We start from the raw sequence: 27,065 nt of genomic DNA on the forward strand, positions 1-27,065 counted from the left end.
AGCTAATGGTACAAACAACATCTGGAAAGATCATTAAGTGGTCCGCCGAGACCCTCAGCAAATTTCAAGTGCAAAAAAAAAAATTTGAAAACCACTGTACTAGTGTGTTTCACACTCCCATAGGAGGGAAGGGGGGTGTTCCCACAACATTAACCTAGCCCCCTTCCACAGGGACCAAGAAGCAGGGGCACTATATGGATAAAAACAGTTCAGTCTAACCACGTAGTGTACTTCTCTCACTAGATGGGAGGATTACCAACCCCCCACTCCAAAATAACAACTCATTGCTGCCCTTGCCCGTGAGGGGGGGCAGCAATCCAAACAGTTGACTCCATAAACTGCAGAACGAAGAAGAAAAGGGTTACAATGTCTATGTAGAGATTCAGTGCTGCACGGGCATAATCAATGGGTTCTTGATCCTTTGTGGGTTCTCGTCTGATCCTAACTTGTGTCATCATCAAATGCTTACAAGAATAAGGAAGGAAAAACCTCAATTACCTTTTTTTCCTCTTTTGGGTCTTACAACTTTTATACAAAATCAAGGTTTATATACAGTACTTGCCCGCACCCGGGACTAAACCTACTGTGCAACATTCTATGAAGGTAACTGTGTTGCATGGACTCGGATGCATTTGTTAATGTTTATGGACATCATAATTGCAAAGGTTTATTTCTCCTACAGGGACCTCTAGTCCTAGTAACAAGACTGGAGAGCAGAATTTAAGCTGTCACTCATATTTTTTTTGGCAAAATGCTTTAAGAAAAGGCAATTTACAAATATTTTCTTGTCCCTCTGTTATTTTATTAACGACCGCTCCCCCTTAATGTGGATCCTTTCAACTTCTCTGGCTCCATGGTCCTCGTTAACGCTATCCACAGGGAACAGCCCACTATCACATACCCCAAGCCACCTGCTCCAGGAACTGCAATCTACTAGAACGCTCAGGCAGCCCCACTGCCACCAATGAGACTGCTGATGCTTTTTCACAGCAAAATTACACATTCATTGCAACAAGCACTGCATTTCATTAGTCACATCACTAAATGGCCTAGACAAGATTGCTGGGGAAGAAACTTGGCATTTCTCCGCAACAGGCCTAGGTAAAAGTGGCCTGGTTTACAGAGATGCTAAGCACCTGTAGAGCCACTGCCTTCAATGGGAGCTGAGAGTGTTTAGCACTTCTGAAATAACAGGCCACAACTATTTAAGTGCCTAATTATGGAATTAGGAACCTCATACTGGATAACTGAGTTTGAAAATTTTGGCCAAAGAAAATAGTTTGTATGGTGATAACATCTATTTGAAAAAGAGAGAGAGAGCGAATGCTATACAAATATTCTACTTACAATTGCAAAGGTCAGCGTTCCAGCCGAAGCATAACTTAGTTGTAGTGTCTATAAGAAAAGGTGAAGAAATATGTTTGTGTTCATCATCGTTGCAAAAGGACAAATAGGAACAAGTTAAAGTTTCAGCCCTTATTGCATTTAAATCAATATCAGCATTAAAAGGGACATTTTTGGCATAGTAAAAAAAGCCCCAGCAGAACTGTCTCATAGCTGATCTAAAACAAATGCTAATCCATAACTGGCAAATACTACACTTCATATATCTGTTACTAAGCTTCTCATTCAGGTGGGATCATTTAGACTCTCTCCCACAGTATTCTGTTTTCCACGTTGGGAACATGCACAGCCTTTCTTGGCTCGTAAATCCAGAAAAGACTATGGATACCTGTTAACACATTTGGTTTTTGCTACTCAGAGAGGACTGAAACAGGAAAAACATACAGAAGACATCTACTGATCAGCTGATTAAACAAAACAATGTTCAGAGGAGTACAATTTGTGTCACACAGTGGCCATTCTTCCTTGTGCATAGCTCATCATTGCTGTCTGCAGTGAGGATTTTGCTGTAGTGAGAGCTGGGGTTACTGGTACTATCCCATGCCAGATATAGAATACATCTACACAGCAGCTGGGAGGTTTCCCAGCATGGGTAGACTTACACGTTCTAGCTCTGCTTGTGGTAACATCTAAAAATAGCAGTATGGCTTCTATGGCACAGGCAGCAGCTCAGGCTAGCCACCCACATATGGGCCTGGAGCAGTGGGTGGGATTGTACTTGACCAGCTTTCCCGAGCCGCTGCAGACACACTACTGTTTTTAGGTTCTAGCTCGAGCAAAACTAGTGCATGTATAATATACCCAATCTGGGAATTACACCTCCAGCTGCTGTGTAGACATACCCATTGTGGGTATAAGTACTGTATGGTACCGCCATGCTATGCTGGAAGAGCACTGTGTGCTTTCATGAGAAATACTAAGTAAATTACTTACAGGTGATTTGTCAAGGATACAGAAAATTCCAACGATGACCAGCATTGAGACAGGTATTAAATTAGGAGCTATGTTAATCTGTATCCGCAAAAAGCGCAGGAGTTTTGGCATCTTAGAGATTAACAAATTTCCTGAGACCACAATCCAGGAGGGCACAGCTTCACGAGTGACATTCAACTGAGAACAACAAATACAATAAGACTGTCTTCATTGAACAACACATCTGTGATTGCAAATGCTACCATGTTTTCCAAGGACAGTGATTAGTAAGCTTGAATCAATGATATACAGCAGTGATGATGCAATCCTGAAATTACCAAGGCTGGTTTAAGCTTCTGCTCCATTTCCTGGACTTTGATTAAACGAAATAAATCCCTGAAATATGTTTTATTGATTTCTAAGTGCTGCAGGTTTTGATTTAATTAGGCCCTTAACCTGGCCTCCAGCTGCTATTACACACATATTAGCACTCACTAGCACCTGTGGGAGAGATTCTAGTATCTGCTCATGTGAATGATAGAATTTTCACATGGAAAACACGCTGAGAGAAGTGCATTCTATCACCAGTGTAGTTGGGTTTTATCGGTCATTGGTTACTGGGATTAGAGCAGCAAAATGTATGGGTAGATAGATGTGTACTTTGTGGGAGGATAGCATAAATTAATTAGGACCACAGGGTTTAGGTCAGTCAAATTCTCAGATTTTTTGTTTTTTTAATATGAGCATCCCTAACACCAAAACAAAAGCAAATAGTTGAAGTAAGACGCTGAGTTAAAAAGTAGCTCACCAGAACTCTACGTGACCCAAAAATATAATTTAACGTAATTTTGTTGGTAAATTAATGTTAATATTGTCTATTCAAACTGCTCTTTTGCCAAATATTTCATTAGATGATACTTACTTTTGACTTTAGAGCAACCCAAGACAGCATCAAAGTCACAAATGCTGTTATTCCTCCAGCCTGCATTACCGTCATGGCAGCAAAGCAGCTAAAATTCAAGCATACAACATATTATTTAAATGAAATGCACAATTAAAGTACAATTAAAGAAAATTCTTGAAAAAGACTTACGACGAAACCACTGCAAGCAACAGGCCTTCGATAATGGTCTAAAAAAAATCCAAAACAGAGAGAGAGAGAGAGAGAGAGAGAGACCATTTTCTTTGAGATGGAGAAGAATGTCCCTTATTAAAATGTTGCATATTTGCGGATACAGACTAACACGGCTGCTACTCTGAAACCTATTTTTATTTCAGTTCCTTATATTACTGATATGAAATACTGAAAAAAAAAATGGTCAGGATGATGATGGGAAAGAAACACAGCATATAAAAGATCACTAAGGAAATCAGCTCTCTAGTCATTGTCTTTAAAGCGTTATTATTTTACACCTTAAACAATTTGAACAATTCCACAATGATCCTTCTTCATGCCTGCATCACAATCAAGTGAAATAGGAATAACTAGTAAGTCTGCAGACCATGTTCTTACATGCATATCTGGAAAAATAATGGCTACAACTAGGGTTGCCAACTTTCTAATCGCACGAAACCAAACACCCTAGCCCCGCCCCTTCCCTGACACCCCACCCCTTCCCCAAGCCTCACCTCCCCCCCGCTCACTACATTCCCCGTCTCTCAGTGGCTTGCTCTCCCCCACCCTCACTCACTTTCACTGGACTGGGGCAGGGGGTTGGGGTGCGGGGGGGGTGAGGGCTCTAACTGGGGGTATGGGCTCCGGGGTGAGGGCATAAATGAGGGGTTCAGAGTGGAGGAAGGGGCTCCAGGCTGGGGCAGGGAGTTGAGGTGTGGGAGGGGGTGAGGGCTCCAGTTCGGGCTGCGGGCTCTGGGATGGTGCTGGGGATGAGGGGGTTGGGGTGCAGGAGGGGCTCCAGATTTGGTGGGGGGGCGCTCAGGGCTGGGGCAAGGGGTTGGGGCACGGGCTTAGTTCTGGCAGCTCCCAGTCAGTGGTGCAGCCAGGGTGCAGAGGCAGGCTTCCTGCCTGTCCTGGCACCCCAGGCCGCGCTGCGCCCCAGAAGCAGCCAGCAGCAGGTCCGGCTCCTAGGTGGAGGCTCACAGGCAGCTCTGCACGCTGCTCTCACCTGCAGGCACTGCCCCCTCCCCCAGCTCCCATTGGCTGGTTCCTGGCCCATGGGAGTGCGGAGCCGGTGCTCGGCGCTGGGGCAGCACGTGGAGTCCCGTGCACCCTTCCCCCCCGTCTAGGAGCTAGACCTGCTGGCAGCTTCCAGGGCACAGTGTGGTGTCAGAACAGGTAGGAGCTAGCCTACCTTAGCCGGGCAGCACCGCCGACCGGACTTTTAATGGCCTAGTTGGCGGTGCTGACCTGAGCCACCAGGGTCCCTTTTCAACCGGGCATTCCGGTCAAAAACCGGACACCTGGCAACCCTAGCTACAACTTAGAACCTCAACAATTAGGGAACTGTGGGGTTCTTTGACCTCCAAAAAGGACACGGCAATAGAGGGAATGCTCCAGGGACAAAAACTTGATGGGATACAATTGAATGATCTGACCACCACCACATCGTTCATCCTTTCTTCCCTTCCGCTTCCCCTGATGCCAGGCAGTAGATGGTTTTTATTCCTGCACCAGCATGTGGTTAATGGATACACAACACAATAGGTTAGTGAACACTGCAGAGGGGGAGTAAATCAGACTTTCCTTTGTAAAGCAATTTGAGTTTTAGGGATTACAAGTCTAGAAAGGAGCTAAGATTATTAATTTTGTTATAAAGACTCTCCTGCAATCGCACAGTTCCACCTCCTTCACAGGCACGTGTTCTTTTTATATTTACACAAATTCCATGTTATTCAGCAGATTCCATCCTGCAAAATAGGTGGCACTGCCAGGGTACAGGATTGTAGGAGTCGTTTTTTGGACTCCGTTTTGATTCAGATAAATTTTCACATTTACGTATCTGAAGAAGACCTGGCGAGGTCTTTAAAACATATTAAAGCAAAATAATAGGGAAATGCATAGACTTCAACAATATACTTACAATCATCAATGGTAAAATTAAGTTCAGTGGGAATTTTTTGCAGTTGTTCTCACACCAGTCAGTTATAAACAGCAGAATAATAGTTGCTGGACTAAAAACAAATTAAACATTTTTCACTTATTAATGTTTTGGCTAAATATAGTTGATGACAGTTGTTAATATTTCCACTATTTAAAACATAGCATACAAATATTACATCTGAATCACTTACCTATACAATGTTCAGTTGTCTATATGTTCGTTGTTATTGCACCAGGCTCATAATTATACAAAGCCACATTAGCTGAAATATGGTAATATCCCTCCAGTCAGAATCTTATTTTTCTGACATTTTGATTTTTGGCTATGATCCCTGAATCAGAGGGGTAATCCGGATTTACCTGTTCTTAGAATATCATCATATGTTTGTAAGTGCATCAAATGACTTGCACATTCTCTATCTGATTTGCCTGAGTGGAGATGTCATTCGAACTGCAGATTTGTGCAGAAATACAGACCCTAGCAAAAATTTTGCTGAGGCCAAGTTTTCCAAAAGTGGCTTTCATTTATGTCTATGCACTTTTTGATCAGCAACACCTGTAGGTACCCAAGAGATGGGTTTTACACATGTAAACTGTATCACTTGTGTCTTGCCCTCTTCTGTTTTCTCTACTCCCTCTTCTTCAAAAGTTTTTTTCTCTTAATTAATTGGCCTCTCAGAGTTGGTAAGACAACTCCCACCTGTTTATGCTCTCTGTATGTGTGTATATATATCTCCTCAATATATGTTCCATTCTATATGCATCCGAAGAAGTGGGCTGTAGTCCACGAAAGCTTATGCTCTAATAAATTTGTTAGTCTCTAAGGTGCCACAAGTACTCCTGTTCTTCTTTCTACTCCCTCTGACATTTCTCTTTTAATATCTGCTCACTGCTCTTTTCCCCCTACCTCCACCTGCTATTTGTTTACATACATATACAGCTCTCATCATTGTAATATCTGAGCACCCCACATGGGACTCTTTCCTCTTTCTATCTCCTCACCAAGGGTATGTCTACACTGCAGCTGGGAGCGAGGCTCCCGACGCAGGTAGATAGCCTTGGGCTAGTGGGGCTTGAGCTACAGTGCTAAAAATAGCTGTGTGGCTGTTGCAGCAGAGACTTGGGCCAACCAACCAAGCTCAAGGCCACCTGACCCCGTCCCCAGGCTGGAGCTCTCTTCTGGAGACTCCATTGCAGCAGTATTGCAATGCTGATGACTACATTGGACAGTAGATCTCCACACAAAGCCAGCGTAGCTGCCCACCTCTTGTGTTCCAGTACTGTGGGTAAATCCAGCAATCCGGTGTTATGTGGCACATGCGTGCCTACACACCAGCTACTGACAAACTCCCCGGTGCGGTTGAGTATATGCAGAGGGTAAAGTACAATGATAAATTGTCACTAAATGAAATAATGCCATCAGGAAACTAAAACGCATACACTGAGGCATACAGAGCATACTGGTGTGCATTTCTATTCACTAGACTCACACGGAAATCCTAGGACTGAACCTTCTATAAAGGAGGGGAGGGAAGAAGATGGGGAACAGAGAAAAGAAAGTGGCGGGGAAAATGTAATCAATTCACTTCTTTTGTCGCTATCACGAGATGTGACAGCAGTACTGGTCACACCCAGCCTGGGGAGGGATACCTGCTTGTACTGTTAATAATCTCACAGATCATGATGTTTAATGAAACACAGTGGGTTGGTGAGTCATTTTGGTTACTTACAGAAGTTTAAGCCAAAACCAGAGATTCTTCTGCTGACATCCTTGAAGCATGTTCCTAGTAAGAGACAAAAGTCACATGTGGCTTTGCAAAATATATTGGGCAAGCTTCAGTTCTCTGAAGGGTGACGAGATGTCCTGATTTTATAGGGACAGTCCCGATTTTTGGGTCTTTTTCTTATATAGGCTCCTATTACCCCCTACCCCCGTCCCGATTTTTCACACTTGCTGTCTGGTCACCCTAGTTCTCCATGATATTTGTGCATCTCCATTGACCTCAGTGTAGTTGCAGGAGTTTAACTGAGTGGAACTGGCCCTTTATTTGTATTTAGCATTGCTTTCCTTACATGGCCCTGCTTCACACACACTACTTGAACTTACAGGAAGTGCTGTTTACATCAATTCACAGAAGACGAACAGGCAAAAAACAAAGAATTTAAATAGCAAAGTTGAGTTATAGAGCAGTGACAGACATGGTAAAAGTTCACACCTCATTCTCCATGGAAGGCCCTAAACAGAACTGCTGTGGTCCTTCTCTGTAGTGGAGCACATGTTAAGAAAGCAGGGCCGACTCCAGGTACCAGCCCACCAAGCATGTGCTTGGGGCAGTGCCTGGAGGGAGGCGGTGCGGTAGGGCACTCCGGCCCGAGAGCGGGGCCGCGACCGGGTTTTGCCGCCCTCCCCCCCGGCGCTCTGGCCGGTCGGGGAGAGCGGGGCCCCAGCTGGGCTTGCCGCCCGCTCCGGCCGGTCGGGGAGAGCGGAGAGCCACGGCGGGCTGGAAGGGGGCGGCGCGGCGGAGCGCTCCGGCCCGAGAGAGGGGCCGCGACCGGGCTCGCCGCCCTCCCCCCGGCGCTCCAGCCGGTTGGGGATTGCGGGCCCGCAGCCGGGCTCGGCGCCCTCCCCTGCCACGCTGCGGGGGGCGGCGGGGGGCTTTTTTGCCTAGGGCGGCAAAAAAGCCAGAGCTGGCCCTGTAAGAAAGGACTATATAGGGGGACTTTATGCTCCCTACACAACAGAAACCTGTTTGCTGTGGCTTGTGCGAAGAGAACAAGTCAGGGCTGGGTTGGGGGATGACCAGTGGGTCTGACACTGTAAGGATCAACTGGCCTAAACAGACCTGTGAGTTTGTGCAGCGGATGCAGTGTTCCCAGCTCAATGGAAATGCCCTGGCTTTGGGCAAAGGATCGGCATTTGCCTTTAATCTCAAAGTATAACATGCCCAACCCCAATTTATGAGGAAATAAGAAAATAAATGAGAGAGAGAAAGAGAGCGAGAGAACCATTCTCTGCTTTTATGACAGTTTCCATAGCAAATATATTTAGTTTCCATGCCATGAAAACCTATAAAAGCAAAAAAAAATCAGTTTCTCAGAGGCTTCACAGTTTTGTGTGTGCTGCAATAGCTGATCTAAACAGCAACTAAGTCAACTATTATCAAGACGGAAACGCTTAGACAATTGTACAAAACAATGCTGTGTAGGCTATTCAAAGCAAGTGGGCTCGGGTCTGTGTGGGTGCATAGTAGCTGTCATGTGCTCTTTCTCGGTGCACTTCACCTTAAAATTCATCTGCTCCTTCAGCCTCAGCTCTCCCTAACTGCTAACTCCTTGCTCTACCTTTTGGCCACAAAAGTAGCCTCACTCTAGACCAATGTGCCTCAGAGACAAATTCATATTTTCAGAGGGTTTCATAGAGTTTAAAGCCAGAAGAAACCAGTAGATCTTGTAGACTGATCTGTACATCACAGGCCATCACATCTTACCCAGATACCCCTGTATCAAGTGCGAAGACTAATGAGATTAAAGCACATCAGTCCTAAGAGATTAAACTATGTGCCACAGGGAGAGAGCAGGAGAGACTGAAGTGCCACCAATGCCTGATGCCCCTGCAATGATAGGGGATTGATTATGTGAGATGAGATATGGCCAGATGATCCCAGCAGTCAAACCATACCCCAGGCTGCAGAGGAAGGCAAACACCTCCCGAAATCCCAGCCAGTCCTCCAATTCTCTGGAATTGCCCCAGCCTTCCACGATTTGTTAGAATTACCATTAGTGGTTCAGAGAGTTCCTCAGCTAGTTCCTTTACGATCTTGAGTGTAAGCCATCTGGTCTTGCCAATTTTGAAAATGTTTGATTTTAGCAGATGCTGACTCACATTCTCCTTTGTTAAAGATACTGAAATTTTTATTCCATCCACCAGAACATATGGAATGGATACAGCCTCCTGCTTCATTCCAAATGTAGAACAGAAATATCTATTGAGACCATTCCTGCCTTTTCTACATCACTATTTACACTTTTACCATCTGTATCTAGGAATGGACCTATATCTGATTTAGGGTTTTTCTACTTTTTAATATGCCTTCTTTATTATCTTTAACTCTATTAGCCATTGATAGTTTACTGATTCCTTTGGCCTCCCTTATCAGTTGCTTACATTTTTAATCTAGCTATTTATATTCATAACCCTTTACTTCCCCTTTTTCCATCTTCTCTCTCTCTTTATGTATATATATAAAAATCACTGATTCCACATTTCCTTTTACCTAGGATGGTTTCTTGCCTCATGTAACTTTTTTTTATGTCTATGCAGTCATTGCTTTTGGGGCATCCAGTAGGATGTCCTTGAATAATTACCAGTTTTCATTAACATTTCCCACTTTAAATTTATCCCCAGTCTGTTATGGCAACAGTTGCTTTAAGCTTTGGAAAATTAGCCCCTTTCAAGTTCATAATATAATATATGGCAAGTTGGTACCATATTTGGATTGCACAATGTAAATGTAACCAGAGCATGATCACTGGTACCTAGGAAATGGCTATTTTTTAGGTCATTGATTAGCTCTTCATTGAATGAGGTTCAGTGCTGAATTACCCTCCGTTGGGTGCAGAGTTTTCTGTGTTAAGAAATCATCATCTGTTTTTAGAAGCTCTAAGGAAGGTTTGTTACTGGCTGCATTAGATCATAGAATCATAGAATATCAGGGTTGGAAGGGACCTCAGGAGATCATCTAGTCCAACCCCCTGCTTAAAGCAGGACCAATCCCCAACTAAATCATCCCAGCCAGGGCTTTGTCAAGCCTGACCTTAAAAACCTCTAAGGAAGGAGATTCTACCACCTCCCTAGGTAACCCATTCCAGTGCTTCACCACTCTCCTAGTGAAAAAGTTTTTCCTAATATCCAACTTAAACCTCCCCCACTGCAACTTGAGACCATTACTCCTTGTTCTGTCATCTGCCACCACTGAGAACAGTCTAGATCCATCCTCTTTGGAACCCCCTTTCAGGTAGTCAAAAGCAGCTATCAAATCCCCCCTCATTATTCTCTTCCGCAGACTAAACAATCCCAGTTCCCTCAGCCTCTCCTCATAAGTCATGTGCTCCAGTCCCCTAATCATTTTTGTTGCCCTCCTCTGGATTCTTTCCAATTTTTCCACATCCTTCTTGTAGTGTGGGGCCCAAAACTGGACACAGTACTCCAGATGAGGCCTCACCAATGTCGAATAGAGGGGAACGATCACGTCCCTCGATCTGCTGGCAATGCCCCTACTTATACAGCCCAAAATGCCGTTAATCTTCTTGGCAACAAGGGCACACTGTTGACTCATATCCAGCTTCACGTCCACTTTGTAACCCCTAGGTCCTTTTTTGCAGAACTGCTTCCTAGCCATTCGGTCCCTAGTCTGTAACAGTGAATGGGATTTTTCCGCTCTAAGTGCAGGACTCTGCACTTGTCCTTGTTGAACCTCATCAGATTTCTTTTGGACCAATCCTCTAATTTGTCTAGGTCCCTCTGTATCCTATCCCTACCCTCCAGCGTATCTACCACTCCTCCCAGTTTAGTGTCATCTGCAAACTTGCTGAGGGTGCAGTCCACGCCATCCTCCAGACATTAATGAAGATATTGAACAAAACTGGCCCCAGGACCGACCCTTGGGGCACTCCGCTTGAAACTGGCTGCCAACTAGACATGGAGCCGTTGATCACTACCCGTTGAGCCTGACGATCTAGCCAGCTTTCTATCCACCTTATAGTCCATTCATCCAGCCCATACTTCTTTAACTTGCTGGCAAGAATACTGTGGGAGACCGTATCAAAAGCTTGCTAAAGTCAAGGTATAACACATCCACTGCTTTCCCCTCATCCACAGACCAAGTTATCTCCTCATAGAAGGCAATTAGGTTAGTCAGGCATGACTTTCCCTTGGTGAATCCATGCTGACTGTTCCTGATCACTTTCCTCTCTTCTAAGTGCTTCAGAATTGATTCCTTGAGGACCTGCTCCATGATTTTTCCAGGGACTGAGGTGAAGCTGACTGGACTGTAGTTCCCCGGATACTCCTTCTTCCCTTTTTTAATGATGGGCACTACATTAGCCTTTTTTCAGTCATCCGGGATCTCCCCCAATCGCCATGAGTTTTCAAAGACAATGGCCAATGGCTCTGCAATCACATCCGCCAACTCCTTTAGCACCCTCGGATGCAGCGCATCCGGCCCCATAGACTTGTGCACATCCAGTTTTTCTAAATAGTCCCGAACCACTTCTTTCTCCACAGAGGGCTGGTCACCTCCTCCTCATACTGTGCTGCCCAGTGCAACGATTTTCAGCAACAATCCCTAAGTTGAAGTTGGAGCAGTTTGTCCTGTTGTTTGGTGAGATTTGGTGGTCTCTGAGAGATGCTCACCACTACACCACCTGTAGTTTGACTAGTTAGAACTTTAATCCATGAGAATTTGAAGTCTGGTGATTCTGCATTGTCTATGACTCTAACAGGTAACGGTGTCTGTGACGCTAGTAGACCAGGTATCAGGTCTTGCCAAGGCTATAGGTGTCAGCTGTGCACTGACAAATTCATAGCTGGAAACCAGACCAGCTCACCTGTTTGTTAGTATTGTTCAAGATAGGTGATAGATGTGTAAGGATGTTTTTAGTGTTTAGACTCTATAAAATGGTTGTAAGTTGCTGAATGCATTAATCTTACATATAATGTCTGTATCCCATGCTATAAGGTAATATGTAAATTTTGCTTTATAACGGTAAAAAAGCCTGCTCTGAACTTGTGAACTCAAGCAGGAGGAGCAGTTCCCCTGCACATCAAGAAGGACTATCAAACTTAAGGGGCCCATTGTGAAGCATCATGATATAAAGAATGGGTGAATGGCCCCCTCACACCTGTGAAGGTGCTACATGCAAGGAAGCTCGTCCCATCAACTTGAATTATGGAAGAAGGAAAGAAAGACAGCTGACTTGAAAATTCTTAATCTCTTTGCTGTTTGGGCTCTCACAGGGCTGGAGCTAGGAAATAAAAGCAGAGATCTCCAGGGTCAACCTGGGTTAGCACTAAAAGACATTCGGTGCTGACAGACTACTATATCTCTGTCAGCTTTTGGAACCATATACCGTAACTCATTTGTGTGTATATGTTGCCTGCTTTAACTTGTAAATACAATAGAACCTCAGAGTTACGAACACCTTAGGAATGGAGGTTGTCCGTAATTCCGAACCAAATGTTATGGTTGTTCTTTCAAAAGCTTAGAACTGAACATTGACTTAATATAGCTTTGAAACTTTACTATGCAGAAGAAAAATGCTGATTTCCCATTTTTTTTAGCAGTTTACATTTAACACAGTACTGTACTACATATGCCTTTTTTTTTTTTTTTTTTGGTCTCTGCTGCTGCCTGAATGTATACTTCCAGTTCCAAGTGAGGTGTGGGGTTGACTGGTCAGTTCATAACTCTGGTGTTTGTAATCTGAGGTTCTGCTGTAACTCCATCATTTCTTTTTCCTAGTTAATAAATCCTTAATTAGTTTCCTATAGGATTGGCTACAACCATTTTCTTTGGTGTGAGATCCAAGGTACAAATTGACTTGGGGTAAGTGACTGGTCTCTTGGGACTGGAAGCAACCTGAATATTTTGTGATTTTTGGAATAAAGCAACCATTTATCAGAGAGTCCAGCTTGCCGGGGTGGCAAGATAGACTGGAGTGCCCAAGGGGATGGTCTGTGACTCCATGCTAAGAGTGTTACAGTGATCCAGGAGTTGACATTTGTTACTGAGTTGGTGAAATCTAATTATAGAACATGCAACCAGTTTGGGGTGTCTGCCCTGCTTTTTGACAGTCTGCCCTGAGGTTGGCACTCATGATCGTGAACCACTCCAGAAAGTATGACAGTGTCTATGACGGAAAGTACTATTCTCCCCTCTCGTTTTTCCCCATTCTATCCTTACAGAACAAGTTGTAATCACTGATTTTACCATAAAACCAATCCCACCAAATTTCAGTCATAGCAGCCATATCATATTTCCTCTCAAACATGAGCATCTCCAACTCCTCTTGTTTATTACCTAGGTTCCTAGCATGAGTATCTAAACAATTAAACATGTGTTCCTTACATGCTCTATAGTCCTTGGGTTTGTCATATGCATTAGGTTTGTGCCTCATTTACATATCTGGTGTTTGCACCATAACTACTTCTTTTTCCTCTTCCCCCTTCATCATTAGTTCAAAGCCCTCCCAACTATACTAGCTAGTCTATAACCCAGGAGATTGGTACTCCTACTACTGAGATGAAGGCCATAGCAGAACCATGAAGCTCTCTCTATATATTAGTTGACCCAATGTTCCACAAAACCAAATTCTTTCTCCTCTATACCACTTACTTAACCAGCAAGTCACTGCAATATCTTCACCTTCTTTCTTCTCTCACTCAAGGGACAGGAAGGATTCCTAAGAAGATCACCTGTATATTCCTTTCCTTCAGTTTCCTTCTCAGCTTCCTGAAATCTTCCAGGATCTGTGGAATGGTGCCTGCTGCGGTATCATTGCAGCTGATGACTATCACCACCAAAGGAATGTCTCTGCTGATCTCAGAATCTTATTTATTCTTGTGGTGATGTCCTTCATCTCTGCTTCTGGAAGCAGCAAACTGTCCTGTTGTCCTTCTGCCCCTGCAGAATGTTCTATCCATTCTTCTTAGCACGGAGTCCCCAGTAAGGATTGTATTCCTCTTTGACCATTGATGGATGCTCTCTTGGATTTGTCTGAGGTCCATCTGGTTTGATCTGAGCAGCAGTTCTCAGTTCTTTCCTTTGCTATTTTTCCTCCAGTAGGTCCTTGCAGATTGTTCTCTCCACATGAATTGCTACCAGGTGCTGAGTAAGACAAGACTTCCAACTATGAAAATACCCTTCAGGTTCTCCTAGAGGGAGTGGTGACAAATTTCCAGTCTTCTTTCTCCTTGTCTCTCCTCTTCACTTGGCTCTGTTGCTTCCTCCTGCAGGACCTGCTGTGCATTGATGGAATCTGGATAGACAGGAAACCCTCCATAGCCCCAGTGCTTGGAAGGTGGTCATCTGTTCCTAGAGACCACAAACCTTTCCCTCCATCAGGGCTATCAGCCTGCACTTCATGCAGACAATCTCTCTCTCTTCAGGCAGGAAACAGAACATGGGACATCCGATGCTGGTAACACTAACTGATTACTTGCTGTCCATCCTTGTTGCTGAGGCGAAATTGAACCTGTAATGCAAAGCCTCCAAACTTCCTTCTACAAACTCCCATAGAAACTCTACTGTTCAATGCCCCCCTCTTTCCTTCTGGGCTCCTGGGTTACACCATTGAGAGGTGGTGGGAGTACTTTGTGACAGCTTTATGGGGTACAACAGAGCAGTGCATCCAGCTAGCTCTGGCTACTCCCCACCCCCGCCTAGTTGCACCCAATGGGAATCCTCTCTATGCCTTTGAGCATGATTGTGAGGAGCCCTGACACAGCTTTACAAAGGGGAAGTCTCCATCCCCTCCTGTTTCCCCACATGGCCATGTAAGGGATAGGCACCATCTAGCCTTTGGGCAGCATTAGTCTGAACTGATGCTACAAGGACACACTCCTAGAACTGTAGCTTAATATGAAACTAAACACTGAGAACTTACCAGTAAATCAATCCAGAGATTATACCAATTGTTATGGCCAAGAGAAGTGTTGTAAAGCAGTCCACTTTCAAGACGAAAGCTGAGGAAATAGTGCAGAAAGTGTTATTTCAGATAAGACATTTAGATTTAAAACAACATCCATGAGTAAAACTTTACTGAAAATGTCATTTCCCATTTCTCAGGTGTAAGAACTGAACGATATTGGCCTGAAGAAGCCACCATATTCCATTTATATCAGGCAGTAGATCACCATAGAATAAATAGCCAATGGATTGATGCTGAGAGTGAAATGCTGCCTCTTTGTCTGAGAACCACTACAAATCTTGAAAAACCAGATGAATCTTTGCAACCCATAAAGACTGCATGACTTCCATGAGATTCTGCTCTGGGTGGGTTTGTCTTTCAGCAGGTGTGCATGCATGCACATGTGTGCAGTTCTGGCTCTGAGTGGGGTTTTTCATATCAGTACTTCTGGTAACATAGCCAGTGCTTACTTGATAGCTGCGATAGCATAGAATCATAGAAATATAGGACTGGAAGGGAACCTCAAGACCCTCAAGTCCAGCCCTCTGTGCTGAGACCATCCAGGACAGATGTTTGTCCAGTTTGTTCTTATAAACCTCCAATAATGAGGATTCCATTGGAAGCCTATTCCTGAGCTTAACTAGCCCCATAGTTAGAAAACTTTTTCTAATACATAACCTAAACCTCCATTGCTGCAGGTTAAGACCACTGCTTCTTGCTCTACCTTCAGTGGACATGGAGAACAAGAGATCACTATTCTCTTTATAACTGCCCTTAACATATTTGAAGACTGTAAACAGTTTCTCCCTACCTCGTCTTCTTTTCTCGGTCTAAACATGCCCAATTTTTTAAAGTTTTCCTCACAGGTCAGGTTTCAGAGTAACAACCGTGTCCTGTTTTTCCTCACAGGTTCAGGTTTTCTTTTTATCATTTTTGTTGCTCTCCTCTGGACTCTCTCCAATTGGTCCAGAGCTTTCCTAAAGTGTATGTCCATTTATAGCTTTCTTATTTGTTTTTATGTGATGTCTAATTTGGCTGTTCAGTCCATAATCTGCTCCCTCAGTTATCTCAGCCAGAGATAAGGTTATGCCTCTTGTGAGCCACAGCAGAGACATGGAGAAGGCTGGAGACATTCTGAGCACTAGAGGGCATGTGTGTGAATTGTCCCTTGCTACCTATAGCAAACACTCCCAAGCAGCACAGCTATGCTGGTGGACAGGAAAAAGGAGCTAGGGTGATGCTCTTTCCCTCACCAAACTCAGACATGCCCTCACTGAGACTGCTAATGCTGTGGCTGGCAGGGCTGGCCAAGCCTCTCACGTTTCCTCGGCGTTGGCAGCCATATTTATTCCAGTCTGAACCTGCCCATTTCTGTTAGTCTTTCCTCATGTGTATTTGTCCCCATGCTTTTTATCATTTGTGTTATAATCCTCTGACAGAAATCTGTTGATATCTTGACTGAAAAGTGGTGTCTCAGACTGAATGCAGCTCTCCAGTTGAGGCCTAACTTGTATCAGAGTGGGAAAGTAACTTCACCTGTTTTTCATTCATATCCCTAGTAATACAAACACAGTAAAATGCTGACTATGTGTTTGACAAGAGCATTGCATTGCATTGTTGAACATGCATCTCATGTGCATTGTTTCCTTTTTATTCCTCCTGTAATAAGAGCCTCAAGCAAGCATACATTTATAAAGGGCCTAATTCAGTTCTCCTTGTATAAGACCACCTCCCACAGGAGTTAAGGCCTTGGCTACACTCGCGGATTCACAGCGCTGCCTCGGCAGTGCTGTGAAGCGCGAGTGTAGTCGCGCCGCCAGCGCTGTGAGAGCTCTCTCGCAGCGCTGCAAGTACTCCACCTCTCCGAGGGGAATAGCTTGCAGCGCTGTGAGCGAGCGTGCAGCGCTGCAGACGCTGATTACACTGGCGCTTTACAGCACTGCACTCGCTGTGCTCAGGAGGGGTGTTTTTTCACACCCCTGAGCGCAGCAAGTGCAGCGCTGTGAATTGCCAGTGTAGCCAAGGCCTAACTGACTAGACAGTTGCATTTTCCTGCTTCTCTTAGATGAAGAGATTCACTTAGGACCCAGATCTCCCATTGATTTCAATGGGCGTTGAAAGCTTGTAGTGCTTGGCAGGAAGCAATCAGCATTTTGCAGGCATTCGGCCCATAGTTGTTTTGTAACAAATCCATTATTGCTGAGAATGGTGCATTTACATGTTGCAAATAATTCTATGTTGCTTTTGTAGGAAATAGTGAGATGATAAGTGATTTACAAGCTACCCTTTGTTTGTCTTTTACCTTAAATGGAAATGTAGTCTTGTGTAATGAACACTGCCTGACCTTGCCCTTTTTATTTTATGAGTTAAGTGCACAAAGGTAAATTGTTTTTATAATACCTTCTATAAAGACTTTGAACTAAAGTTATGTTCATTTGGAGTCTCCAATCTATTGTATACTGTTTTACTAGCGACTATCAGATGATTTGCACAGGTTATATTCAATCTTTTAAAAAGTAGTAGTAGTAAATAATAATAATTTATTATTATAGTTATGTTTATTCTTGAGAATTCTAATACACATTTAATTAGGATGGTTCTGAAAAATAAATTATTTAGGCTTGTTATTTGGTATAATACTGCCAGATCCTGTACAGTCTTTACTCAGCCAAAACTCCCAGGGCCTGAAAATCAGGTAAATAACTCAGATTAGACATCTGCCTTCCTGAAATCAGACATCTGGCTACCTGATTTGTGCATACAAATGACATCTATATGTATATTTGAGTAGTTAATGTGAGCAAAATCTAGGTTGCAACAATTTGCATGGAAAAAATGGATTTTGCAATTTTAGTTGTTCTTACTATCTTTGTAGAGTACATATTAGAAATTATATTTACTTTCACAGACTGGAATGCACAGAAAAAAATCTTCCCTTTATTAAATTCCATAATGTAAATATCACATTAAACATAGAGGTATAACAAAAACAAAAACTGGATTTGGGTTCTTGGTGAGCTTTGGATGAAAAGCACTGTGCAAGTAAAAAGTATTAATTTTTCTTAAAGGTCTAGCTGGAATAGCTCCTCCTTAAAGCCCTGCCTTGAAACATGTGTCTTTAGTTAGACCTGTATGTCATCATAATCTTTCCCCTCTAAGCAGTATCAAAATTTTAAAAAAAATCAGGAAATAGGACATGTACACTACTCATTGCATTACCTTATTTTTTGTCCCCTCCTCCCTCTTTCCCCATATGCCTTCCCCCATGTTTATGTTTATATCTTTAGGGAGCAATTATTTTTAATTCTATACCACCTTGTTATTCTGCTATAAGCTCTCCAGTGTAGCGACTCTAAGCCGACAGGAGAGAGCTCTCCCATTGATTTAATTAATCCACCTACAACGAGAGGTAGTAGCTACGTCAGTGGGAGAAGCTCTTGTGCTGACATAGTGGTGGCCACATGAGTACTTAGGTCGGTGTAACGTACGTTGCTCAGGAGGGTGGCTTATTCATACCCTTCAGCGACTTAAGTTATACTGTCATACGTGGTAGGAATTGACATCTGAAACTCCCCCATTACTTCTCCAAAGCAGAGCTACTTAGGAGGGGAGGCCAATGACACATGCACAGCTATTTAATGGGTACTCTGCCTTTCTGCCCCTTGGTACTGTTCTGAGGAATCTTATTAAAAATCCCTCATTAGAAATGTACAAAAACGCCAGGTTTTAAAGTTGGAAAGTGGTTCTGCTGGTGCGATCCACACTGTCAAGAATAACCTCTTGTCCCAATTGTGAATAATTCACAATTTGAAATCTAATAACAAAAGGAAAATGACCTTTGCCAGCTCCTTCCTTGCATGTACCCCAGAACTAAGCCCAGACATGCCTCATGGTAGGAAGTTGTGTTAGGCATTCCCCCACCTACCTCTATGAAGACCATCTGAGCTTTCCGATGTGACTCCTGTAGACTGGGGTTTTGTCTTTGGACTGCTCATCCGGTAACCCATATTGTACCCAGGCGACACTGCTGGGGAATTCTGGTTCTCAGTCTCGGGCATCTGCCCTCCATCTTTAATGTTAACCTCAACTGGTTTGTTTTTCTCCATCTCTAGCAGTTTTCTTTCTGCAGCTTCTAAGGTTTTGGTAGATATTGTAGCATGAGATTCAGGTGTCATGATGAAGTTATAAGGTAATTGCTAATGGAAACTATGTTTATTTCCAATTCAAACAATGGACAAATATTGGGACAAAATCATCCCTGGTGTAACACAATGGAGTTACACTAGAAATGACTGGCCCATTATTTACAGTGGCTAAATAAGAATGTATTATTAGACTTGCCTCTACTTTTCTCCTATAAAAGGACATTGAAATATTGTTTGGTGTCAGAGGCAAAACTAGTCTGACAGATGGTACACACTGCACAGATGAAACGCTCCTAATACCCTAGTTTCTGACAAGAATATGCAAATAACTGTTAGGGATTATGAAGCTTGCCAGTTTTGGTTGAATCCTCTCTTTTTGGAGGCCTTTGAGCATAGGCACACTAAATGTGCGTGTCTGACATAATACGGCAAAGGACTGCAGCATCCCAGTGGAGCAGCTTGTTCATGCAGTGGCTGCTGTTGGCCCTTCAAAACCAAGCGTTATTTCACCTTGAAATGTTATGCTTATGCACACCCAAGGGTAGTGTCCAACGTATAGAAAGGAATTTGGTTAAAACTAAATCACAGATCCTATGAGTAGGAAGGGATTTCTAACAGGTTATCTAGAGTTTCTATACCACCCCATTGGATTGTGGAAAGATTGATTTTGTTGTTCCTAAACCACCCCTGACAGATGGCTTCGGGAAAGGGAGAGAGTTGTATAGTGGGAGTGTTTGGCTTGGGGGAGACCTCATTCACAAATTATTCCCCCTCCAGAGGGGGCGTAAGAAAGGAATAATCTCTGCATAGACTATGCGGAAAGGACCAAGAAGGGGGAAGAGAGAATAAGACAGGAAGAATGGATCATGCTAAACACAAGTGGGAATGGTACCTACGAGTATGCAAATATTTTGCAAGTGTAAATACAGAGTTTGAAAAATCCACTTGTCCAGGATGAGTAGGAATCTTTCCTGGGCAAGTACCATTAAATTCTGCAGAATCTATGCTTTCATTAAAAAAACGGTTTCTACTCCTTACTGTTGCAAAGAAAACCTTCCCAATAAGAACTTAGTGTAACTAATGCAGCATTGTCTTCCTACTATAAATCTGCCGACAACTCTGGTGATCTAGGTTCTACTATGAGCTTCAGGGCCTCTGCTGCTGCCGAGAATTTTCTTAAGCTGCAGCAGTATGAGAGCTCACCAGATTCTCCCCAGTTTCACTGATCTTCAGAACTCTGTGGGCTGCAGTGACTGACACTGGTACACAAAGTGCCAGCTCTGGCCAAGGCCATAGGCGTTAGCTAAGAGCTGACAAACTCATAGTTGGAGACCAAAACAGCTCACCTGTATGTAAGTTTTGTTCAAAATAGGTATTAGTCTTATGACAATGTAGTTAGTGTTTAACCTCTACGAAATGCTTGTAAATTGCTGCATGCATTAATCTCACTTGTAAGGGCTGTATTCCATGCTTTATGGAAATATGTAAGATTTGCTTTATAAGTTTGAAAATGTTTGCTCTGCACTTGTGAACCCAGGCATGGGAATCTCCCCATCCAGGAGGACTATAAAACATTAAGTGGGCCATCATAAGACATAAGCTTTCTTAATTGCCCCATCCATCCATGGAGAAGTAGGTGCAGAAGACCTCATCCCATTGGTTTGAATGCTGGAAGAAGGAAATAAAAATAGGGGACATGAAGATTTTTCATCTCTTTGCTGTTTGAACTCAACAGGGCTAGAGACACTAAACTGAAGCCAGAGATCTACAGAGGTTACCCCTGGGTCTGCCCTGAAAGACATTTTGAATTGACAGATCTGTATAACTGTCACTTTTAGGATTTAGATTGCAACTCATTTGTGTGTATAATTTTGGTTGCTTTAATCTATAAATAACTCTCATTTCTTTTTCCTAGTTAATAAATCTTTCAATAGTTTATTACAGGATTGGCTACAGGAGTTTTCTTTGCTGTAAGATCTAGGTACCAGTTGATCTGTGGTAAGTGACTGGTCTCTTGAGACTGGAAGCAACCTGAATATTTTGTGGTTTTTGGTGTAGGTGACCATTTATCACTAAGTCCAGCTTGCCTGGGTGGCAAGATAGACTGGAGAGTCTAAGGAGACTGTGTGTGGCTCCATGGTAAGACTGTTACAGTGATCCAGGAGTTCACATTTGTCACTGGCTTGGTGCAATCTAATTATAGAACATATCACCAGTTTGGGGTGTCTGCCCTGAGTTAGGCACTCACAGTTAAGCACTCCTGACTACAACACCTGACAAAATCAGCTCCTTTTCAATTGCTTGGTAAAGTTCTGAGCCGTAACTAGCAAAGGAATAGGGTAGCAGAGATAAGACATTCCCTTTGCAGTAGCCAGAAATGTAAGAGCGAGGTAAAAAGTAGAAGCATACATACACTAGCAGCAGCCAGAGTCCTGGAGGAAAGATAAAGTAGTGGAGAACTCCCTCCCACACACCCCCTTGGAGATTTTCCAGTGGGATCTGACTTGCAAGTGTCTGATATGCTTGAAGCCCCTCTAGGGGCTGCAGGTGTGTGCATGTGTGTCTTCATTACTTTACCCCTTACCCAGCTGCCCCGCTACTGTGATGGGTGGATGTCTCTACAACTCTACCGCTCCCTTAAATTTTTGGCTGCAAGGAAACTGTGAACTAAGAAGAGATTTTCCACAGGGATCAAATCACTGCACTTTCTTTGTCTTTCTACATTGCACAGAAATGAAGAATATATAACTTCTGTTCCCTGGTGTTTTGACGTACAGGTTACTTTATTTGTATGCGGTTTCTCTTTATAACCCCTTGATGCAAGCTTTTTGGACAAAGGTCATTTTTCTCTGGAAACATCAAGGCTATTGCATAATGTTTGATTGTCAATCAGAGAATTTACACTGCTGGGCACCAATCCTGCAGTTGATCAATCAGAACTGAAGCTGTGTACCCACAAATGTAAATCAGATTCCATGGGAGTGTGCAAGCATGGTGCAAGTTCAGAGCCCTGGACTTCATTGAGGCGGGGCAGAGGGAAACAGCATGTTTATTTTCTAGGATTCTAAAAAGGTGATAAAATATTGAGGAAATTGGGACAAAGAGTAATCATGCCAAGGCATGCTGAAGAGAAACGTGGATTTAAAACATCTGTTGGTTACTCAACCACGGCTTATTAAATGATTAAAACTACTGCTGCATACAAAAATACACAACTAGATGTCCATTTGTGATTGCAGTGAGGCTACTAACTTACCACAGCAGTGACATTTGAAATGGTCAAGCAATTAAGCCATGAAAATGGACACTCAGCATTCCACCCAACAAAACATTGTTATGAGACGTGACTGCTGATAACATTTAGCAGCTAATTTTTAAACTTCCATATCCGCAGTTAGTTTCCCAACAAGAACTTAAAAAAGAAAAGCAAGCAAGCAAGAAAAAGGCATGATCTTGCTCCCACTGAAGCCAATGAGTGTTTTTGCTCTTGAGCTCAACGGGCCAGATTGTGACACTCCTATTCAAGATGTGCAGTAGTTTAACTAAGGCTAGGTCTACACTACCCGCCTGAATCGGCGGGTAGAAATCGACCTCTCGGGGATCGATTTATCGCGTCCCATTGGGACGCGACAATCGATCCCCGAATCGACGCTCTTACTCCACCAGCGGAGGTGGGAGTAAGCGCCGTCGACAGGAAGCCGCAGAGGTCGATTTTGACCGCCGTCCTCACAGCGGGGTAAGTCGGCTACGATATGTCGAATTCAGCTACGCTATTCACGTAGCTGAATTTGCATATCTTAAATCGACTCCCCCCTGTAGTGTACATGTAGCCTCAGAGAGCAGCCACCCCACTGATTTCAATGGGACCACGTGTGGAGTAACATTTTATTCAGTAAAAACAATGAGGAGTCCTTGTGGCACCTGAGAGACTAACAAATTTATTTGAGCATAAGCTTTCGTGGGATAACAACCCACTTCATGAGATGCATGGAGTGGAAAATACAGTAAGCAGGAATAAATATAAAGCACATGAAAAGATCATAGAATCATAGAAGATTAGGGTTTGAAGAGACCTCAGGAGGTCATCTAGTCCAATCTCCTGCTCAAAGCAGGACCAACCCCAACTAAATCATCCCAGCCAGGGCTTTGTCAAGCTGGGCCTTAAAAACCTCTAAGGATGGAGATTCCACCACCTCCCTAGGTAACCCATTCCAGTGCTTCACCACCCTCCTAGTGAAATAATGTTTCCTAATATCCAACCTAGACCTCCCCCACTGCAACTTGAGACCATTGCTCCTTTTTCTGTCATCTACCACCACTGAGAACAGCCAAGTTCCATCCTCTTTGGAACCCCATTTCAGGTAGTTGAAAGCAGCTATCAAATCCCCCCTTCACTCTTCTCTTCTGCAGACTAAATAAGCCCAGTTCCCTCAGACTCTCCTCGGAAGTCATGTGCCCCAGCCCCCTAATCATTTTTGTGACCTCTGCTGGACTCTCTCCAATTTGTCCACATCTCTTCTGTAGTGGGGGGACCAAAACTGGATGCAATACTCCAGGTGTGGCCTCACCAGTGCCGAATAGAGAGGAATAATCACTTCCCTTGATCTGCTGGTAATGCTCCTACTAATACAGCCCAGTATGCCGTTGTCTTTCTTGGCAACGAGGGCACACTGCTGACTCATATCCAGCTTCTTGTCCACTGTAATCCCCAAGTCCTTTTCTGCAGAACTGCTGCTTAGCCAGTCGGTCCCCAGTCTGTAGTGGTGCACGGGATTCTTCCTTCCTAAGTGCAGGACTCTGCACTTGTCCTTGTTGAACCTCATCAGATTTCTTTTGGCCCAATCCTCTAATTTGTCTAGGTCACTCTGGACCCTATCCCTACCCTCCAGCGTATCTAACTCTCCCCCCAGCTTAGTGCCATCTGCGAACTTGCTGAGGATGCAATCCATCCCATCATCCAGATCATTAATAAAGATGTTAAATAAAACCGGCCCCAGGACCAACCCCTGGGGCACTCTGCTTGATATCAGCTGCCAATTAGACATCAAGCCGTTGATCACTACCCATTGAGACCGACAATCTAGCCAGCTTTCTATCCACCTTATAGTCCATTCATCCAATCCATACTTTTTTAACTTGTTGGCAAGAATACTGTGGGAGACCGTATCAAAAGCTTTGCTAAAGTCAAGATATAGCACATCCACCGCTTTTCCCATATCCACAGAGCCAGTTATCTCATCATAGAATGCAATCAGGTTGGTCAGGCATGACTTTCCCTTAGTGAATCCATGTTGACGGTTCCTGATCACCTTCCTCTCCTCCAAGTGATGGTGTATTTTTATTCCTGCTTATTGTATTTTCCACTCAATGCATCTGATGAAGTGGTTTATATCCCACGAAAGCTTATGCCCAAATATATTTGTTAGTCTCTAAGGTGCCACAAGGACTTCTCGTTGTTTTTACGGATACAGACTAACACGGCTACCCCTCTGAAACCTGTCATTTTGTTCAGTGTAAGCAAGGGAATCAGAATCTCAACAATGTGAGCAGAATTTTGGCTCCTTATTTCCTGCGTGTAAACCCTGAACTTCATGAATCAGTTAAGAACAAAAGCAGAATATCCTTTCAGTCAGCACGGATTCATCCAGAAAAGTAACAGTAACGAGGGGACTCTTGTAGGAAAGGTTGGATAAAGAGATGGGAATTTCCCCACTTACCTTTCTGTGAACACTCAAGACATTGCCACTCATTATTGTACTGGTTTAGCATTGAACTGCTCTGCTGGGACCCCTTATTAGGAAGCCTTTTTTCGCTGTGTTGGGCTGGTGGGGAATGGACATCTGCTATTTCAATGTTTTGTTTGTTTTGACTGCGTCTCAATGAGCGACGTCTGACCTCTGCCTCCATTGTTTTATTCATTTTCTTGAGTACTTTCTGCACCTAAACATGTGCTGGGAAAAGAACTATTAGTAGCCATTATCTTCACAACAAGAATGTTTTAAAAAGTACCTTAATCCATAACCAGAAACTCTTGCTTAATCTAGTATTTTTTAAAAACGTGATCTATATAAATGCAACAGAGTTGATTCAAACACAACTATGAATTCATCTATAATTTGTTAATGTGAAAAATACATAACTTTATATACCTGTAAAACACACCTGTGCAAAATAATCAAATCATTAGTGTTTACCAGCCAATTATATTTTCAACATTACACATTGAAGACCAACTAAGCATGATTAACAGTTTTCAGATTAAAGTTTACTACTAGACTTACCTCTATTTTTCTTCAGTGTAAGACCTCTGAGCTATTTTGTGTGGTGTGTGAGATAAAACTAGACCAAGCTATTAACAGGCAGGAATTTCCTTATACAGAGCTAATCATTGTTTTTTTTTACTGCACCTGATTTCTTTAATCTTTGTTTCTAAGTAGCTTAATTGGCAGATGGCTGCAGCATTAGATAATATTAAAAAGATCCTTTCACCCTTTTCTTTGAGAAGTTACACATAAACCCAGCAAGGGCAGCGAGCGTGGAAGCTGCAAATGCATTCACCAGACTGAAAGTAAAAGCAGTTACGTTGTTTGTTACCTATCAGCATCCGGTACAAAGTCTGCATATCTAGGGTGGGTCTAGGTGTTACCAAGGTGCGAAGAGCAGAAATACTACAGTGTCAATAAACAGCACCCTTGAATCACTAGTCCAAATCTAACCCATGCTGGTAATGGCCTATCCAGGTACTTGTATGGGCTGTCTCATCATAGTAGCTAAACATGTGTCACGAGGGGAAAAGTTGACAACTCTTGCTCTCTCTCTCACCTTTCCCTGCCACCTCCAGACAGGATTTGGGTGTTTGTTTTCTTAAATGAATGGGAGAGAACGAGGGGACTCTTGTAGGAAAGGTTGGATAAAGAGATGGGCTTTGCATTTGGCTCAGAACGCGGTAAGGTTAGCAGTCATTTTTATTTCACTTGGCAGTGAGTTATATAGGTATGGTCAGACTCCTGTGAAAGGTCCATCTCTCTGGGTTACAAGCATAATACTACTGGTCAACTGTTCCAGTGAAAGGCAGCTGTGGTGGTAAATCATGGTCATGGATGAAGCGATCTCTCTGATAAGCCAAGACGGTTTCTGTGCAGCTTTGGAAATCAAGACATTGATCTAAAACTGCACTCTGTTCAATAGGGAGCCAGTACCGAGAGGTGAAAGTGTCTTTAAGGGGTCAAGTATCAGAGGGGTAGCCGTGTTAGTCTGAATCTGTAAAAAGCAACAGAGGGTCCTGTGGCATCTTTAAGACTAACAGAAGTGTAGGTGATGGCCAGTGGAGTTCTGTTGGTTTCTTTTTTGGGCCTGTCTTGTAGCAGGAGGTTTCTGGGTACACATCTGGCTCTGTTGATTTGTTTCTTTATTTCCTTGTGTGGGTATCGTAGTTTTGAGAATGCTTGGTGAAGGTGGAAGCTGGAGGCATGAAGGTAGGCGTAGTGGTCGGGGGGTCCGGACCAGTGGCACCACTATGGGCACCCGCCTGGCCCCACAATATGCCAGAATTTTTATGGCTGACCTGGAACAACGCTTCCTCAGCTCTCGTCCACTCATGCCCCTTCTCTACCTATGCTACATTGATGACATCTTCATCATCTGGACCTATGGGAAGGAGACCCTGGAAGAATTCCACCATGATTTCAACAGCTTCCACCCCACCATCAACCTCAGCCTGGACCAATCTACATGGGAGGTCCACTTCCTAGATACCACTGTACAAATAAGCGATGGCCACATTAACACCACCCTATACCGAAAACCTACCGACCGCTACGCCTACCTTCATGCCTCCAGCTTCCACCCCGGTCACACCA

At 43.5% G+C, this 27,065-nt stretch overlaps 1 protein-coding gene across 3 annotated transcripts; it reads right to left on the reverse strand.

Annotated features, from left to right (window-relative positions):
* LOC117872206 (protein lifeguard 1-like) lies at positions 1-25,810 on the reverse strand. 3 transcript variants are annotated; one of them, XM_034760432.1, is made up of 11 exons: positions 25,488-25,810; positions 24,924-25,146; positions 18,987-19,193; positions 15,038-15,116; positions 7,105-7,158; positions 5,355-5,445; positions 3,410-3,447; positions 3,239-3,326; positions 2,338-2,514; positions 1,348-1,395; positions 1-464 (listed from the first exon to the last, which is right to left on the reverse strand). In XM_034760432.1, the coding sequence occupies exons 2-11, from the start codon at positions 25,123-25,125 to the stop codon at positions 282-284; spliced, it is 1,167 nt and encodes a 388-aa protein (XP_034616323.1). In that variant the 5' UTR covers positions 25,126-25,146; positions 25,488-25,810; the 3' UTR covers positions 1-281. The 3 variants fall into 3 exon arrangements, with proteins under 3 accessions (XP_034616323.1, XP_034616322.1, XP_034616321.1); XM_034760431.1 differs by having other exon boundaries at positions 24,924-25,169; XM_034760430.1 differs by having other exon boundaries at positions 24,924-25,157; positions 25,488-25,806.
* Positions 25,811-27,065: the final 1,255 nt, after the last annotated feature.

This window comes from Trachemys scripta, chromosome 2, assembly GCF_013100865.1.
Source record: "Trachemys scripta elegans isolate TJP31775 chromosome 2, CAS_Tse_1.0, whole genome shotgun sequence".
NCBI classification, from domain to species: Eukaryota; Metazoa; Chordata; order Testudines; family Emydidae; genus Trachemys; species Trachemys scripta.

Excerpts from the sequence above, each read along its gene's own strand:
- LOC117872206 (XM_034760432.1), bottom strand. The coding sequence starts at position 25,125 with ATGAATAAAACAATGGAGGCAGAGGTCAGACGTCGCTCATTGAGACGC. Across the intron at positions 7,159-15,037 it reads ATCTCTGGATTGATTTACTG|GAACATGCTTCAAGGATGTC; the intron begins GTAAGTTCTCAG and ends GTCTCTTACTAG. Across the intron at positions 5,446-7,104 it reads TGGTTTTGGCTTAAACTTCT|TCCAGCAACTATTATTCTGC; the intron begins GTAAGTAACCAA and ends ATTTGTTTTTAG.